Below are 18,710 nucleotides of genomic sequence, written 5' to 3'. Positions count from 1 at the left end.
CTGAGAGCATACTGATCATTTCCCATAAAACAATAATATTCCATGGCAATCACATACCACAATTTATTCAGCCATTCCCCAATTGATGGGGGATCTCCTCCATCTCCTCCCAATTGATGGGATTGATGAGCATCTCCTCAATTTCTGATTTTTTTGCCCTGAGAAGAGAGCTGCTACAAATATTTTTGTACATATAGGCTTTTTTTTTCCTTTTTTAAAAAATTTCTCTTGTTATTTATGCCCCATAGTGGTATTGTTAGGTTAAAGGATATACCTTTTGGGCATAGATCATATCTTTTGATCACATTGGGGTATGGCTTTTATTTTTTATATATTTGAATCAGTTGCCTCTGTGATTGAGAAATGAGGCCTTATCGGAGAAATTTGCTTTAAAATTCTTTTTTACAATTATTATTGCTAACTGTATTCCCTCACTACTTATTCTATTATCTCTCCTTTCACCCTGCCCATTATCAAAAGTGTTTTGCTACTGACCATTCCTTCACCCAATATGCCCTATCTTTTATCATCTGTCCCCCTTTCCAGTTCCCATTCCCCTCCTATTTTCCTGAGTATAAGATAGATTTCTATACCCATATTACATGTGTATGTTATTTCTTCTTTGAGTCTATTCTGCCCATGCTGAATCCTAACGAGATAACAATCAGATGAATGCACAGCAGAAGGTTAATTTCTAATTATTAACTTGATCCCTCAGTACTTCCTCCTCCACAAATTGCTAATTTTTCTTATCTTCTATTTGTGGACATTTATTTTTTGAACCTGAAATTTTACATTAATCTCTATTATATTTCCTTTTATTAGATTCAGCCCAATGCTCCAGCCTGTCAAAGTCTTTTTGGATTCTGATTCTATCACCCAATGTGTTAGCTATTCCTCCAAAATCTGCAAATTTAATAAGCTTTCCATTTATTCCTAAATTTGAGTCACTGATAAAAATGTTAGATATTGAGCCAGAGCCAACAACAGATGTCTGGAACATTCCACTGGAGACTGCCTTCTAAGATGACATCAAATCATCTATAGCTATTTTTGAGTCCAATTATTCAATTATTTCTGGAACCATCTAATTGTGTTATCATCTAGGTTATGTTTTTCTATCTTTCCCCTACAAATTATTGGAAACACTTTGATTAAGTTCTTTTCTAAGTTTAGGCAAACCATATCTGCAGTGATTAGTCTAGGATCATATAGGTAGAGAATATTAGTGCTAGGAGTTGAACCTGTAACTTTTAAGTGCCAAACCTCCAACCCAGGACTTTCTATTTATCCCCCTCTTCTATTAACATGAATTTTTATTGGTCAATCTTATTGACCACACAAGGAATAGTTAGTCCAGCCACTTCAGTATTTGCCTTGGACTCAATTTCTAAAAAGGGCCAAGACAGTCAACCAGTAAAGATAATATTTGGGATGTGTAATTTTGAGATGTCCGGAAAAACATGAAGAAATATAGTGATTGTCTGTAGCTTTTACAATTCCATTCCAAAAAAGGAGATAATTTATATAAAAGTTAAACATTGCTGCTTTCTTAGTCATTATAAATGTTTTCCTGTGTACTCCTTAAAGGGACAGAACTAAAAATTCTTCACATCAGTACAAAGTTTACAATTTGCCAAGTTCTTAGCCTATCCCTTACATGTTAGTTACACAGAGCAGTTCTGTGTGGAAGGCTGAACAGGCTATTTTTATCAATCTGCTTAAAGAGTAGTAATTATGATACTAATTCACATTTTTACAATTTAATTTAAATCTACAATTTAAACCTCATTTTGAGGTTTAAAGAATATTTCTCCTGTTCAACAAACCCCAGTGGCTCTCTATTATCTATAGCAGCAAATAAAACTAATCTGTTCTTCACTGAAAATCCTATTTTTGGGCCTTATAGTATATTATACTTCATGCATTCTTCATTCTGGCCAAATTGATATTCTTAATGTTCTTTACACACACATTAGTTCACTTCCCATTTCTCTGACATTGTAATGTCTCTTTCCTTGAATGTATTCCTTCCTTAGCTCTGCTTCTTCGAATCCCTGTTTTCTTTCAGTTTGGATACCGTGAGGCTTTTTCTGGTCCCTCCAGCTGCTAATGTTTCCACCTTTCCCCCCAAACTGCCTTGAACTTATTTCATAAATTTGATATTTATTTATATCTATATGATGTGTCTCCCTCATCCCCAATAAATAGAAAGTTTCATTCTCAGAGGCTTGGCATGGTGCTTGGCATATAGTAGTTATTTAATAGATGCATGTTTATTGGATTATTATGATCATAATAACAAATGACATTTAAGAATTTGGAATCAGATACCTTGGTTATAATCCTTTCTGCTACTTATCACCTCTGGATCTTAGTTTTCTTATTTCTAAAATGAGACAACTGAAGAACAGGTGTTTTCTAGCTCAAAATTATAAAAGACTATTTTTTACAAAACTTTATATTATTACTTTATTGAGTCATGATAACTATGTTTCTTCCCCCTCCCCAAGATATTGTCATAAACTAAAGCTTCTTAATTGCATGCAATCCCATGAGGGGTCATGTAACTGAATGAAAGTTGCAAAATTATGATTTATTACCAGCAAATGTTTGATTGGTATATCTATTTTATATACCTATATACTCAAGGTGACAAAAAAAAATTTCTCAGGCAAAAAGGGATCTTAAGTAGAAAAAGTTTAAGAAGTCAATCACTAGGCTTTGGCCCTTTTCCCTTTGCGGGAAGGGATCCTAACAATACAACTAGTCAAATGACAGAAAACACTTAGAGCATGCTGCAATATTAACTCTCTCCTCCGTAAAATGAGGGATTACAATTATAATATAATGTAAAAATAAGTCTCTGAAGCTCCCTATCACTATGGTTTTGTGATACTATTTTCTTATTAGGTCATCCCAGCTACCTTGGGAAGTGAATACTGATGGTTTTCTTATCTTCCTTTTAAAGATAAGTAAATTGAGGTTCAGAAAAGTTAAATCCAGAGTCACTTAGTTCATACAGGTAGGAGGTGAACTCTAAGTGCAACCCATCAGACCACATTTCCTCTAAAATGGATTTGTCTCCTAAAGAAGAGCATCCAGTTTACGTTCCCACTGTGGTATGGATGGAATGGTCGGTTCCTGAAGGCTTTGCCAATAGAAAGAGTACAACTTCTGGTAAGTCTTGTCCTAAGTGAAAAGGACTTGGGTCTATCAATAGATTGCATGTCTGTTGCATGAAGTCCAGCCTGGCTAACTTTGAGAGGCTTCTCACCAGAGTGATGAGTTTTTAAGCCATGACAACTCAGCTAGATCATCTCTTGACATTTAAAGATTTTTGAGGTCTGTGTTCAGTGGAGAGAAGTATTTATTATTATTATTATTCTATAATTCAGCCTTCATTCTGACTCAGAGTACCAAGACCATGCCTCTGCCAGTTTCCTCATGCTGTGAGTCTATTCTGACTCACATGGGCTTGGATCGCACCTTTGACAACCTCCTATTGCTTAATGATCGTCCTGGAATTCTGACACAGCCTGCTCTTGGACCTCATTTCTGGCTGTTCCCTAAGTGTCATTATTATGCTTGCTTGAGATACTGTGGCCCCTGCCCCCAGCTTACAGGCTGAGGAGAGGACACTATGAAGGAACACACTGAAAGTGCACTGTGCTCTGTCCTTTTTTGCTCCATTCCCAGAATGGGATCACCTTTGGAGTCACCTTTTCTTCTATTACCTACACTATGGAATTTTTGTTTTTAGCTCATGAGATCTAAAAAATTAGGTCTGGATCTGGGAACTAGAAGGGGCCTTGTTAATCACCTCAGAAACCTGAGATGCAGAGAAACAAAATGACCGCCCACTGTCAATAATCAATCAATTGATAAGCATTTATTAAACACCTATTATGTACCAGCAACTGTGCTAAGTGCTAAGGATACAAAAAGAAGCAAAAAAGAGTTCCTGACTTCAAGTAGTCTAATTAATTTAAAATCATATAAAGTGGTATATAAATTACTTAAAACAAATCCTGGTGTAGGCCCTTGTCATCTTGTGTTTATACTATTTACAATAGTCTGCTAGTTGGTTTTCCTTCCTCAAATTTCTTCCTATTCCATTCTATACTCCACACAGTTGTTCAAAAGATCTTCTAAAAGCATGGGTCTCACACATTACTTCCTTATTCAATGAACTCCAATAGTCCCCCATTGCTGTCAAAATCAAATATAATATCTTCTATTTGGAGTTCAAAGCCCTTAGTTTACTAAGCCTTTACTTCTTTTTATATTTTCAGAGTTTTCTTATTTTTACTCCTTCCATTTTCTTTATTACACAGTGACACTGACCTATTACTTCACTCTGATCTGATATTGCCTCCAAATAACCCTGTATATATTTTGTTGTAAATATTTTCATGATATCTCCCTAAATAAAATTTGAGCTCCTTGATAACAGAGACTACTTTTTCTCTTTGTTTGTGTTCTTGCAGTACTTAGCACAGTTCCTGGAATATAGTAAACACTTAATAAATGCTATTGACTTATCTTGCCCAGGGTCATGCATCTAGTAAATGTCTGAAGTAGGATCTAAAATTGTGTCTTCCCAACCTTCTAATTCAACACTTTATTCACTCTGCAACTTAGATGATATGAGTTCATTTGGTGATAGCCATTGATGACCATGTTTGTGTGATTTTTACTAACAGTAGATTTATTCAGAACACTTGATCTTGATCAAACAAAATTGCATTGAACTGGTTTCTCCATCTTTCTGCATGTAACCTAGATTTCCTGGCCCAGAAGACACAGTTGTTGGTGTGCTCTAGCTATAAGGACAAAAGCATTGAATTTCCTTTGACTTCCATTTATAAAAGGGGCCAAGGGCCCCAAATTAAGGAGTTGGTCCTGGAATAATGTAACTATTCCCTAATGACAAAAGACACCAGTAACTCCCCCTTCCAGAAGGGAGATATTTCTGGACACATCTCCCATCTTTGGTATTTCTGACCACATGTTCAACCAACCACAGGCTGAGACAGGTTTCTTTCATCCTCGAGCCTGAAACAGATGTTTTCTTTCTTTTTTTCTCTCCTCAATACAACCCTCATGCTTTTTTGCCTAGAGTTTTTGCACAAACTACTTAAATCCCTTCCTTTCTTTGGTTAACTTGTAATCCCCAAGATGTGGGGCAGATCAAACATAGAAATACTTCAAAGGAGGCCTTGAGCATTTCATGGATGACAGATGGGAAGGGGTTTTGGGGAAACCAGGACCAGTGTAAAGAGCTTATGTTTTTTCAAGGAGAAAATAGCTTGGGCTTGTGAGATTGAATCACTCCCTGCTTAAAGCTGCTAAATTTTGGGGGTGGCTATCATGTCCAACCACATCATGTCCTTTGATACAAATATCAGAGACAGACTGGTGGGCTGATTCAGACCATATGGCTAGTCTTGTCTTCTTAGAAGTCAGGAGTTGTATTGCAAAATTAATTTTGGACTTGGCTTTAGAAGAGCTGGGTTCAAGTTCTTATTCAACTTCTCTTTGAGGAAATTATAATGTTCCTTGGCCTCAGTTTCCTTATTACAAGATATTTTTGTACCAATACCAATTATACTTCTTCCTGCCTTAGTTTTGTCCTTTGAAAACTTTCTTTTCATTTAAGACTTAGCTCAGGGACTTCTTCCTTGAAGCCTTCCCTAATTCCTTCAGTTAAAAAGATTTTTCATTTGTCTAAAGCACTGTACCTGTGTATCTCTCCTTTACTCCTGTCACTCTCCACTTTGGTTCATATATTTATGAGAAACATGCTATTTTTTGCTGTGAGAAATGTTGGAAGATATTTACATACAATTATAAATTTAAATCCCATACAAACATAGATGATGACATGTACAAATACCACAGAATTACTAGCTCATAATTTTAAAGCACTAGCATGTGAAATCCATGCTTTGAGAATCAATGTTCTACCTCATATCATAGAAATTTATGAGTATGTTGTAGCTATTCTCCTTGATTGTTTTCTCTCCTTCCCTAATTCCTTCTCTCTAATACATTATAAATTTCTAGTCCTGGATTTAGTCAGAGGCCCCTGGTTAAAAGGATCAATGACTCTTACAGATTCCTCATCATAGCATTGACTCTCAAATGATTTATCAAGAGTTCAAGTGATAGGTAGGGGCCACAGTGAATGGAAAGCTGGACATTGAATCAGGAAGAGTTGAGGTTCAAATCCAGCCTCAGACACTTATTACCTTTGGGAGATTAGAAAAGTCCCTTAACCTATGTCTGACTCAGTTTCCTCATTTGTAAAATGGGATAGTAGTGGCATTTACCTACTATGGTTATGAGGATCAAATGAGATAATATTTGTAAAGCCCTTCACAAACCTTAAAGCTCTTTATTATTGACAATTAATAAATACTAGCTGGTTCAACTACATTTGAAAAGTATACCAATAAACTTAATGTGGGTCAGCTGAGGATGAATCTTCTAAGTTTCGAAAGACCATGAAGTTGTTTAAAGGGTCAAAAACCACTTACTAAATCAAGGAAAGGTTATGATCTCCAGCAGAAGAGAAAATATGCATACTTACAAAGTTACAGATTCCTGAAATTCTGAAGGGTTAATTTTATTTAAAGTAAAAAAAAAAAAAAAAAAAAAAAAAAAGATCCAGGATCATCTAGAGACAAGAAACACATTTTTCTAGAAGTCCAGCTATTTCTGGCCAAATGGTTCTTACCTGTTCTGAGAGTAGGTTTCAGGCACATAGTACATGTAGATGTTCCCTCGGGTTCCCCTTGCCCAATGGCTAACCATGTCAATAATGGGACAGTTGATAAAATAGTCCCTGGAGCAAGAGAAAGAGTATAGTGTTAGATGATCTGGGGAGTTACACTATGAATGCAGTAGTCATTACTAAAATAATGGATGTCTCTTTTTGAAAATAAGGACACTTCATCATTCAAACCTGTGCTTTACCACATGTGGCTTTCGCATGGTCTCAAGAGAACTGCTCTGTTCCCCACCCCTGCCCTAACTCCCATTCCCCCACCAATACTGTGCCTGTGTCCATTCCCTCAAGGAGAGCCAAATGCTACCCACAGCAAAATATTTGCAAGGATAAACAAGCAGCCCCTTCTATACAAAATCCCTTTAGCTGTTTCCTAAACACTAGGAACAGTTATTGGTGTCCTCACTTCCAAGTGGTCTGTATTGATTTATCTGGGTACATGCTACCACCCTTGTTGTAGAATATAAGTTCTGTGAGGGCAGAGATTGTTTTATCTTTGAATCCAGTGCTTACGTAAAGTTATGGCTGGACTTAATAATATTAATAATAGATGATAATGATGATATATAGCAAGTATAAAGTTCCTTAAATTTTACAAAATGCTTTATCTCTCTACAAACTCATTTGATCTTTACAACACCCACCTGCTATTAGTCCTCATTTTACAGATGAGTAAACTGAGATACAGAAAAGATTAAGAGACTTGCCCAGTGTCACAAAACTAATAAAGATCTAAGATAGGACATAAATTCAAGTTTTCCTGACTCCAAGTCTGACACTTGATCCACTGAGTCAATTAGCTGCTTAATAGTGCTTAGACTATTGCATAGAGAATTGGACTTGAATTAGAATCTTAAATTCTACCTTACTTCCTGATGTGTGGAAAGTCACCTAACCATTTTAATCCTTAATTTCCTGAACTATAAAATGGGGGTAAACATAGAAGCTTCCTCATATGGTTGTTGTGAGGATCAAAGTAGTTAATTTATTCAAAGCACTTTGGGAATCTTACTGTGCTATGTAAATACAAGCCATTGTTATTATTTTAAGTTGGGATAATTTTATTTATTATATTTACATATTAGAGGATTAATAAGTGTTGATTGATTGAATAATTAATTAAATGAAGCACTTAATAAATATCATAATGTGAAATCCGGGTTAGCATCCTGGATGCCTTAGAATCAGCCAGAGTCAGGATAAGCAAAAGTCCTTGGTCTTTATTCTTGGTCTTTAGGGGGAGAAGTGAAGGGAAATGGTCACAGGCTCTCCACAACCTCCCTTCTCCTTGTCCACCATCAAAGTGACTCTGGCTTGTATTACTCCACCCCCTAATCCCTCCTACAATTCTCTGTATACACCAAAAGATCAAGTCAGCACAGGATAAGGGGATGGGCTATTTTCCAAGTATATGCTAATAGAATATTGTCCAATTGGTAATTAGCCTTAAGTGCTTGGTTGTCTCATTCCAGTGCACCTACTCAGGGTTTCAGCCCTTTATATCATTAAATCAACAATTAAATATGAGAGCCAGTTCAGGGATGGTTACATTGGTTTAGTACAACAGAAAGCTGGGATGTGCCCTGATGGGGTCAAAGTCTTATCATTTATCTATTTTCTTGGATAACTGAGATAAATACAGTGAGTGTAAATTTGTAGTATAATTTAGAATGTCTCTGGGGGAGGAGAGAAGTTGAGACTAACAGGAAACATTAAAAAAAAATCAGGAATGAAATATTTATTGATCTAGTCACAGCATTTCTTGAGTATTACATTTTCTGCTGGGTGCCATATTCTAAACAAAGCTTTGATAAGTTGGAGAAGATCCAGAGGATAGAAATCAGGATGTTCTAAGAAATTGAGATCATGTCATTTGAGAGTTGGTTGACAGAAAAGGGTTCTTTAGCCTGAAGAAAACAACATTTAGGGGAAAGATCAAAGCTGTCTGAAGATCTGTCATATGGAAAAGAAATTGTATTTGTTCTGCTGGGACTGAAAATGCAAAACAAGGAGAAAATAATAGAATTGTCATAAAAGTAAATTCGGGTCCAAGGGAAGGAAAAAACTATAAACAATTGGGCTATGCAAAAGTGGAATGGGCTGTCTTAGGGCGATAGAGGGGTTCTCATCACTGGAGATCTTTAAGTAGAGGCTGGAAGATTTATTATTGAGACTGGTATTGTTAGGCTGGACTAAATGTCTTCTAAGGTCATGATTCTAGGATTTGATATAATAGATTTGATATAGAAAAAGTGTCATACTTCTAGCCAAAGGTTTAGGTTTAAGTATTGCCCCTTCCACTTAACAATTTAAGCATCATTTAATTAAATGACAAATTCTCTGAGTATCAGTTTCCTCACTTGTCAAAAAAGGGGATAATATTGCTTGCACTTCTTACCTCACAAAAGTATTGTGAGGAAAGTGAAAAAAGTTCTATAGTGCTAAAAAAAAAGTACTACATAAACATTAGACTGTTGTTATTACTATTAGTAATAATAATATAAGACATAAATATTGTACAGTAGAAGAAACAATGAACAGGGACCTTGGTAAAAATTTTGGCTCTACTACTTGTTAACCACATGACCTATAGCAAGCCACTTTAATCTTTTAGATTAGGTGGAAGCAACTAAGAAAGGCTTCATGTATTTTCAGCTGAATCTTGAAGGAAATCAGAGATTCCCAGATAGATTGTGGAAGGAAGATTTCCCAGAGAAGGTAGAATATGGCCAGCATCCTTTCAGTCACCTAGGCTCAAAACCTTCTGTTCTTGACTCCTCTTTCTCACTTTTCTCCCCAATCCAATCCATTGGAAGTCTTATCAATTCTCCTTTCATTATATCTTTCATACGTACCCTTTTTCTACTCTTTGACTGATCTCATCACTTCCTGCTTAGATAAATCAATTGGTCTTCTGATTGGCTCCCTATTCCAGTTCATCTTCTGCTCAGCTGACAAAATCATCTTCCTAAAGAAGAAGTCTGACTGTCAAACCCCTACTCAATAATCTTCTAAATGCTCTGCTATACAAATGTAAAATTCTCCATTTGGTTTTTAAGGCCCTTCACAGCTTGGTCATTTTCTTTCTTGTCGACTTGCACCTTAATGATCTTCCAGTGACAATGATCTTCCATCTGCTCACATCAAGAATTTTCACACCCTGTCTCTTAAGCTTTGAATGCTCCCCCTTCTCTGTTCTTCCTGCTGGCTTCCCTGACTTCAAGTCTCAATCAAATCTATGCTCAGGTCTCCTAGTGCCTTCTGTCTAATATTTTCTCCAAATTACTCTGTATTTATCTTGTTGTTTCCACATTTTCTTACCATTAGATTGTGGGCTTCTTGAAAGTAAGGACTATCTTGCCTTTCTTTGCATCTCTGGTGTTTAACACATAGAAAATGCTTTTTGGCTAACTGAAATGGAACTTGCAGGCCAGGTGATATTTCTACAGGTGCAGAAATACCAGAAAAGATAAAACTTTAAAATTGATCCAATGACCACATCTATGATTGTGGCTTGACAATATTCATATTCATTCTAGCCTAAATGTATCAGGTTACTTGAGGAGTGTGTTGGGGAGTTAAATGAGTAGGTCCCCATCAAATGGGAGCTTTTATACAGTTTGGTTGTACTGGGGTCCTTAAAAGGCATTCCTTCCCTTGGCACTCACAAATGAGACAGAGGAGGGGAGGAAATTTGTGGGTCATGGCAATAGCAAATGCAGCAAGGCATGAGAAAGTGTAAGACAGAGTTGTAGGGGGTCAGGAACAGACATGTCTGGTTACAGCAGGAGGTTCCTTTAGAAAGTGTTCAGCCTTCCCACTTCTGATCTCCTCCCAATATCACAGCAAGTATTTGGAATTGTTAGATTTCCACCCCTCAGGCATTCTGGATTCCTGCCAATATATAGCTGTTACCTATATCTTGGGAAAAAAGAATCAATCCACACAATTTGGCCTAGTAAAATGGGCCAGATGGTACATTTCCCATGATGCGTGTGTGTGTGTGTGTGTGTTGTGTGTGTGCATGTGTAATACAGTTTCTTATGGAAAGGATAATTAAAATAAGCATACAATTTCCCCACAAGAAGATCATACATTAGATTTAAAGCTGGAAGAGACCTTAGAAATTACATAGTCCAATCCTTTTATTTTCCAAGTGAAGAAACCAAAGTACAGAAAAAAGGGACAGAAATTGTCCATAGTCACCCAGGTAACAAGCAATCAAAGTGTGTTTTGAACTGGGAATCTCTGATCCCTAAGTCACTATTCTTTCCATTTATTCTATTGCTTCTTTTCTATATTCTTCTTTCTTCTCAACAATGGAATTGGACAATTACCAAAATTATTCCTAATAATAATGGATTTTAGGCTATGTTGAATTGAGAAAATAATGATCAATAATACTTATCCTATATGTAATATTCTAAAGTTTGCTAAGATCTTATATAGTAGGTAATATATAAATACACAATATTGCTATACATGATCCTATTATCCAGAGGTATGATTATCCCCATTTTCTAGATGAAGGCACTAAGATTTCTTGACATTTGATCACTGAACTAGTAAATAACCTGGATCAAGATTCGAATCCAGAACTTCCTTCCTCATCCAACAGCTTATTCATTGCACATTTTGATGCAATGGAAAAAGCCTTAGAGAACCTCTGTGCAAATCTAAGTCCTGCTACTAATTTTGCTTTGGGGAAAATTGGCTTACCCCTTTGGACCTTGGTTTTCTTTTCTCTAAAATGGGTTGGTTGCACTAGATATTTTTCAAAATACCTCTGAGCTGCTGACTGAAGTACCAGAGTGAAATGATTCCTCTTATATATATATAAAACCTCAGTGGTTCTGATACATATAAAGATGAAAATATCAAACAAATAGTACTTTCTGGGAATCAAGAAGAAGGAACATGGCAGGTACTCCCCAGAAAATCTAGTCTCCGATTTGTGTTGCAATCACTAGTCCTAATGGGATAGCCATACCTGATATCATTAATCTATGTAGCCCATTATGAGTGTTTTAAAATCAGGGTCAGATGGCTTTTCTCCTGGATTGATAGTCAAATTGTAGTGGCCCTGGTGTGGGGCCCAAGAAATAATTTTTCTAGTCTTTTTACTTATATGAATTTAATTTCTTCTTCCTTCATGTCTGAAACATCTACATCCCTAAAACTTGGCTTTTGCCCAGATTATGTACATTGACTGCTTCCCTCCACTTTGGCCTAAAGCTTCATTAAATCCAGGCACTAAAGCTGCCTCAGCCCCTAGATTCATGATATATTATTCTATAATAATTGACTCATTACTTGTATCCATGTTAATTCCCAGCTCTAGTCCCTTACACCAAATTACCATATCCCACTAAGAATAGCTTTTTTCTCTATTGTCCCATGACTCAATACTGATGGTTTTCATTTTATATCTAAGTCCCATAAGGTTAGAAGAGGATGAGTTGTTCAAGGTCAGTCATAAATAACTCCGGAACTATAATTGCATAATCTTTCAATGTAACACACTGGAAAGAGTACCAGATTTGGAGGTCCGGGTTTGAATTCTGCCTCTTTGCTTACTACCTAAAAGGCAGCTTAGAATAATGGTTAGAGTTCCTAAATTTGTAGTTAGGAAGACTTCTGTGACTCAGTTTCTTTATCTGTCAGATTGGTATAATGACAACTGTGGGTGGATTGTTTTGAGGGTCAAATGAGTGCCTGCAGAGCACTTTGTTAACTATAATATACCATATGCATCCTGACATTCTTGATGATGATGATGATGATGATGATGATGACCATTATCTGTGTGATCAGGAAAAAGTAATTTACCCCTCTTAACCCTCAAAGTTTAGGGTTAAATAAAATGATATCTAAGGTCTTCTTTAATGCTGAATTCTATGATCTTACCTTTCTTTCTTTTTTAAAAAGTATTTTGTTTTTCAAAAAAAAAACATGCAAAGATAGTTTTCATTATTCACCTTTGCAAAACCTTGTGTTCCAAATTTTTCTCTCATTTTCCCAGGACAGCAAGCAATTTGATATAGATTAAACATGTGCAAATCTTCTAAACATATTTGCTTTTTGTTATGCTGCACAAGAAAAATCAGTATGATCTTACTTTTCAAGTATGATGAGATTTGAAGAATTCTGAACTCTACTTTTTCTTTAGCAAAACATGTTGGCAATTTATATTTATGGGAATCACATGGGGCTTGGGGGCAATTGACCACATTGAATATTGTGGACTTCAGGGAAAGTACCTCTTTTTTCTTTTGTAAAATGCCCTGTGCAACTGAGTTCAGTCTTATCAAGGCTTTACATCACTCCTTTTACATAGCCCTATGTTAGCTAGACATTTTTAGAGTCAAAAAAAATTTATTGAATTTAAGGGAATCATATTTGTTTAAAAAAAAAAGATGCCCATCTCTAGGTCTTTCCATTTAGTCAAATTCCATCCATCTTTCAGGTAACTACTTTGATTGCACTTCTTTTCTGAAGTCTTCCTCAATTCCTCCAACATTTGCTGAGCACGTTGTGTATTGATATAGCACTCATAGTCTTACCCGCTACAAGTTAATATTTAGATGTGAACACAATTTTATCTTTGACTATTATTTCATAGAAATTGATACCTATTGGAACAGAAGCTCCCAAAGGGTGTATTGTGGTATATTGGTTTCAGTAGGTAAATCATTCTGGCAATTGCACATACATATGTGAATCTCCTGCCCCTTCTGCCAGCTTGGACAATCCATGAACTATGACCATTTATGATAAATAATAATATTATGCCATGAGAAAAAAAAAGATTCTAGAATTTGTAAGTAGATACCTTTCATATTAGGGAAAGCCAAGTCTAAAATTTAGGATGGATTGAATTTTAGGCCAGTTTTCCTTCATGTTAGTCTTATTTCCTAAACCAAACCAAACCAATCCAATGAGCATTTATTAAGCGCCCACAATATGCAAGGTACTATCCTAAGTGTAGGTGGTGGAAGTGGATATTAAGAGAAAAGCACAAAATAGTGCCATCTCTGAAGGAGTTTATAGTTAAGAGTAGTCATGTTTTATGAAACTTCTTTTACAAGGTGATCTTTTAAGATTCAGTGTGATGGCAACCTTGTCAGTTCCCAGTAGGCAATGTGATAAGGCAGAAAAAAATATTTCAATTGGCAGGAGAATTGGAGAAGGATTCCAGTTCCAATCTTTGCCAGTGATATGAAGAAAGTACTTTGTAAAATTGTAAAGTATTGTAGAAATGTGAGTGATGTTCAGTTGTTTCAATCAAGTCTGATTCTTTGGGAACCCATTTGGTATTTTCTTGGCAAAGATACTAAAGTGGTTTGTCCTTTCCTTCTCCAGATCATTTATTGATGAGGGAACTGAGGTGAATAGGGTTCAATGATTTGCCCAGGATCACAAAACTAGTAAGTATCTGAAAACAAATATAAATTCAGGTCAGTTTTGAACTCAGATCTTCTTTATTCTAGGCTTTGAACTCTATCCACTGTGACACTTATCTGCCCCATAAATATTATTACTTAAAACAAAAAGATGATTTTATATCATCATAGGTAAAGATCAGGAAGGGATCTTAGGGGCCATCAAATCCAACTCCTCCAGATTACAGATGAAGAAACTGAGGTTGAGATAGGTTAAGTGATCTGACCAGAGTAACATAACTAATAAGTATCGTAGGTAGAATTTGAACTCAGGATAATTCAAATTCTAAGCCTAGAATTCTATCCGTTTGTGTCACCTGTGATAGAATCAATATTTAGGGAAAAATAAAAACTTTAAGATTGATCACTGTTTTTTAACAAAAATTAAAGTATAATATCTCCAACAATCTTATTCCAAGGACTATGTTGGCTCATCTATTCAATCATTGATTAATTGATACACTTTTTGATTAAAGATTGCAACACCTTCGGGTGTCTCTAGTAGATTGTCAAAATATGCCACCATCTAAAAGTAGTTCTTCTTCCCTCAGCTAGTGTAGCAATCATAGCTGGGCCATGACTTGGCTGAGCAGAGGAGCAAAAGGGGAACTATGAGTTTCCTTAAAATGGAAAAGAATTTACTGGATGTTGAATCAATCATAACCACATTGTTCCCATTTTGATCAGAGAACAGGGTGAACTATAGTAGGTGAGAAGGTGACAGGGAGGAGAGGAAGACAAAGAAGAGGGAAGATATAGAAAGAAATCCAAAACTTCTTATTTAGATATAGCAGGAGTGGGTAGGGATCTTGGAAGATGGAATCTTTGGATAATTATTCCCTGATAGGCTTCTATCAGTCAGAAGAATTTGCTCTTGCAAGGATGGAGGGAGGGCATAGGAAGAGTTCCTAAGGGACAAATACATTAAGTAGCATTTCATTTAAATGAAATTATAGGGACAATAAGGGTTTAAGTTCTATGTGTGTAGGAACTTTCCAAATAAATGAAACAATACTTTCAAAATTTAACTTTTGATCATTTGGGATGGAAACAGAGAAATGATTATTAAATAACTAAATATTGAAGAGATCTAAGATTTTTCATTTGGACATTAGATCAAAGAATAGTTCTCTGAAGATGCAGAGTAGATGATGAAATGAAATCTTGAACTTATTATCTCAATCAACTAGAGAACCTTCCAAAAAATTTAATCTAAAATCATTGTGTTTCACTGAGCAGAAGTGGATCCCCTTTTATCTAGATTGCTCTAGGAAGGGGTAATCTGGATAAGAGATAAGTTTATTTGTCCAAGGCTGAGAGATCAGTCATGTCTCTCAGACTCTCATTAGAATAAATATACCTCTCATTATAATATTCATTCTTCTAATTAATTATTAGTCAATTAGAGTTGATTGCCATCCTCAGGAACACCAACTCTTCCAAGAACATATAAGAGTTCGTCAATGGGTTCCATGAGGGTTCTTTGGTATTCAAGAGTTCTCCCCTTTTATTAATTATAAACTAATTTAATTATTAAAATTATAAATTACCCAGAAATGGTATCCTTTAAACTTTTTCTAAATCACAAAACTTTCTAATCTATAGCCCATATTTCCTTACTTCCAATAGAGCTCAGTTTCTTAAACTGTGGTTGTTGAACCCATTTGACTCAAAAACGTGAGGGATGCAAAATTGTGATTTATTAGCAGTAAATGTTTGATTTGTATAGCTATTTTATATACCTCTTTACCCAGGATCACATAAAAATTTCTTGAGTGAAAGGGATTGTGAGCAGAAAAAGTTTAAGTGGCCTTATAATAGAGAAACAGAGTACAGTGGTTAATCTTTGGCTGATAACTAGTGTAGAAGGAAAAGAACTGAATTTCAAGTTTGAGGACCTGAATACAGGCTTTGCTGCTGACTACCTGTGCCAAGTTGCATAAGTCTAAATATTTAAATTCTTTGGGCCTCAGTTTCTTCCTCTGTAAAATTAGGAAACTGGACTGAATCAGGCAGGGACTATTTTGCCCTTCTTTATGTCATGAACCCCTTTGATAGCTTGACAAAACTTATGACCCTTTTATTTGAATAATGTTCTTAAGTTGAAGGAAATCCTAAGTGATGTTCTTAAGTAATTGAAGGAAATCCTAAGTGGACATCTAGTTCATTATATTGTATCTATGTATTATGTATGTATTATTTATCTGTTTCTATATGCATATATTTTCTTCTTTGCTAAAATGTTAAATGTAAATGCTAAATGTTAAAATGTAAACTCCCTGAGGGCAGGAAATGTTTCATTTTTGTCTCTGTTCTTGGAATTTAGCAAAGTGCCTGGCATATAGGTCTCAGTAAATATTTATTAATTGATTGGATAATAATCCTCCAAATAATTTAAACTAACTTATTTTTGCACTCCAATCCTTTAATTCTCTTCTCCAAGATGAATAATGCAGTTTCTTTAACTTTTCCTAATTAATGTTAGTTAGTTAGTTGCCTGAGAAAGTTAATTAAGTTCTCTAGTCCTTCCCAACTCTTCCATGAAATGAGTGGGTTGGACTAAAAGATCATTCAGGGTCTTTGAAGCTTTAAAATTCTATGATTTTATGATTCCAATTATATCCCACTATACAACACACTGTACTATTTCTAGTACAATGGAAATTTGCCAAATAATTAGTAATAATAATTAAAGCTGAAACATGAGTGAGAAGCCAAGCACTTTTATGTTTCATGATGATCACAATAAACTATGGTCAATTAAAAACTCTTTTCCTCCCATTTCTTACCGTGTAGCATTTTCCAATGCCCTGGAGAATGATGAGTAATCTTCAGTTGAATGCTCAAGGGAATAATACCATGTAGCTGCTGCTTCAATGCTGGAGTCTGAATCTTCTCCACCCAGAGAATTCTGAAGAGCTTGGTAAAAGGCTGTTTTGCTACTAGTTCTGCCTTGACTTTCTTCAAATTTCTTTAAAAATAATTTTTTGAAAAAAAAACACAAAATGATGACATCTGAATTGAAACAGTTTAATTAAAAAGCTCCCCAAACCCTCTGTCAATTAACTAAATTTAATAGACACCTGATTTGATAGATTTTCCTAATCTTGCAGTTTAGCTAGGATTTAAGTGGAACACACTTAGCTCAAGTAATTTTATTAGGAGAGTGGAGGGCTGGGATAATAGGGAGGTAATAGTACTATCACCATCTGCATTTCACATTGCAGCTGGACAGAAAATTCTATTCATTTCTAGCTAGATGTTCACTGACCAATCCAGAGCAATTTCAGAATAGGGACATAGGATAATCGAATCATAGATTTAGACCTAAAAGGAATTCAGAGTCTATCTAGAATAGACTCACTTTCCTCTAATATAATCTATTTAGGCAGCTAGGTATTTCAGTGGATAAGATTCTAAACCCAGCATTCAAGAAGAGCTGGAGTCAGGAAGATTCATTTTACTGAATTCAAATCCATCCACAGACATTTATTAACTGTGTGACTCTGGGCAAATCACTTAATGGCTCTGTGCCTCAGTTTCTTTATTTGTAAAATGGGGAAAACAATGGCACTTACATCTGGATCATTATAAAATCAAAGGAGGTAAGTGCTTTGAAAACCTTTTGTCTATCATTGTTCTGTCATTTTTTAGTCATGTCCCAGTCCTTGTCTGACACTTGGGGTTTTTCTGATAAAGATGCCAGAGTGGTTTACTATTTCTTTCTTCACTCACTTTACAGATGAGGAAACTGAGGCAAACAGGGTTAAATGACTTGCCCAGGATCACATAGCTGATGTGTCTGAGGCCAGATTTGAACTCAGGAAGATGAGTTTTCTGGACTCCAGACCCAGAGCTCTGTCCACTAGAACATCTAGCTAACAGTTTGAAAGTCTTTAAATATAAGTCTTTAAGTATAAATGCTTTTTATTAACATATAATATAATACACATATCATATATCAGCATACATATACATCTATACGTACCTATATACAGAATACATGTGTATACATGCATAAGTACATATACAGGATACATATATGTATTTGCATACATATTCATATACCTATATGCAGGATATATGTGTATGTACACACACAAGTACCTATAAATAGGATACATATGTATACATATAGATATACTATAAATGTATCTATATACAGGATAAATATGTATCTATATATACACATATGTATCTATATACCAAATACACATTGTGTATATGTACCTATATACAGGATACATATGTGTGTATTATATATATATATATATATATATATATATATATATATAAACACATCCATATATACAGTGTGTGTATATGGAGGAGAGGGAGAGAGACAGAGAACAGAGACAGAAATAGAGACAGAGAGGCAGAGTGAGAGATAGAGACAGAGAGATAGAGAGACATGGAAACAGAGAAACAGAGACAGAGAGGTACACCTAGGTGCATGAACTGAATCTGACAAAACC

General features: G+C 35.4%; 1 protein-coding gene across 1 annotated transcript in view; it reads right to left on the bottom strand.

The window, feature by feature from the left end:
- TG (thyroglobulin) overlaps positions 1-18,710 on the bottom strand; it is a 352,924-nt gene that overhangs the window by 18,538 nt on the left and 315,676 nt on the right. The window contains exons 44-45 of the mRNA XM_031947228.1: positions 17,025-17,206; positions 6,743-6,850 (exon numbers count right to left, since the gene is read on the bottom strand). Coding sequence (XP_031803088.1) covers positions 6,743-6,850; positions 17,025-17,206 — 290 coding nt within the window. The remainder of the gene's footprint in view (positions 1-6,742; positions 6,851-17,024; positions 17,207-18,710) is intronic.

Source organism: Sarcophilus harrisii, chromosome 1 (assembly GCF_902635505.1).
Source record: "Sarcophilus harrisii chromosome 1, mSarHar1.11, whole genome shotgun sequence".
Classification (NCBI taxonomy): Eukaryota; Metazoa; Chordata; class Mammalia; order Dasyuromorphia; family Dasyuridae; genus Sarcophilus; species Sarcophilus harrisii.
This window is presented reverse-complemented; position numbering and strand designations above follow the sequence as displayed.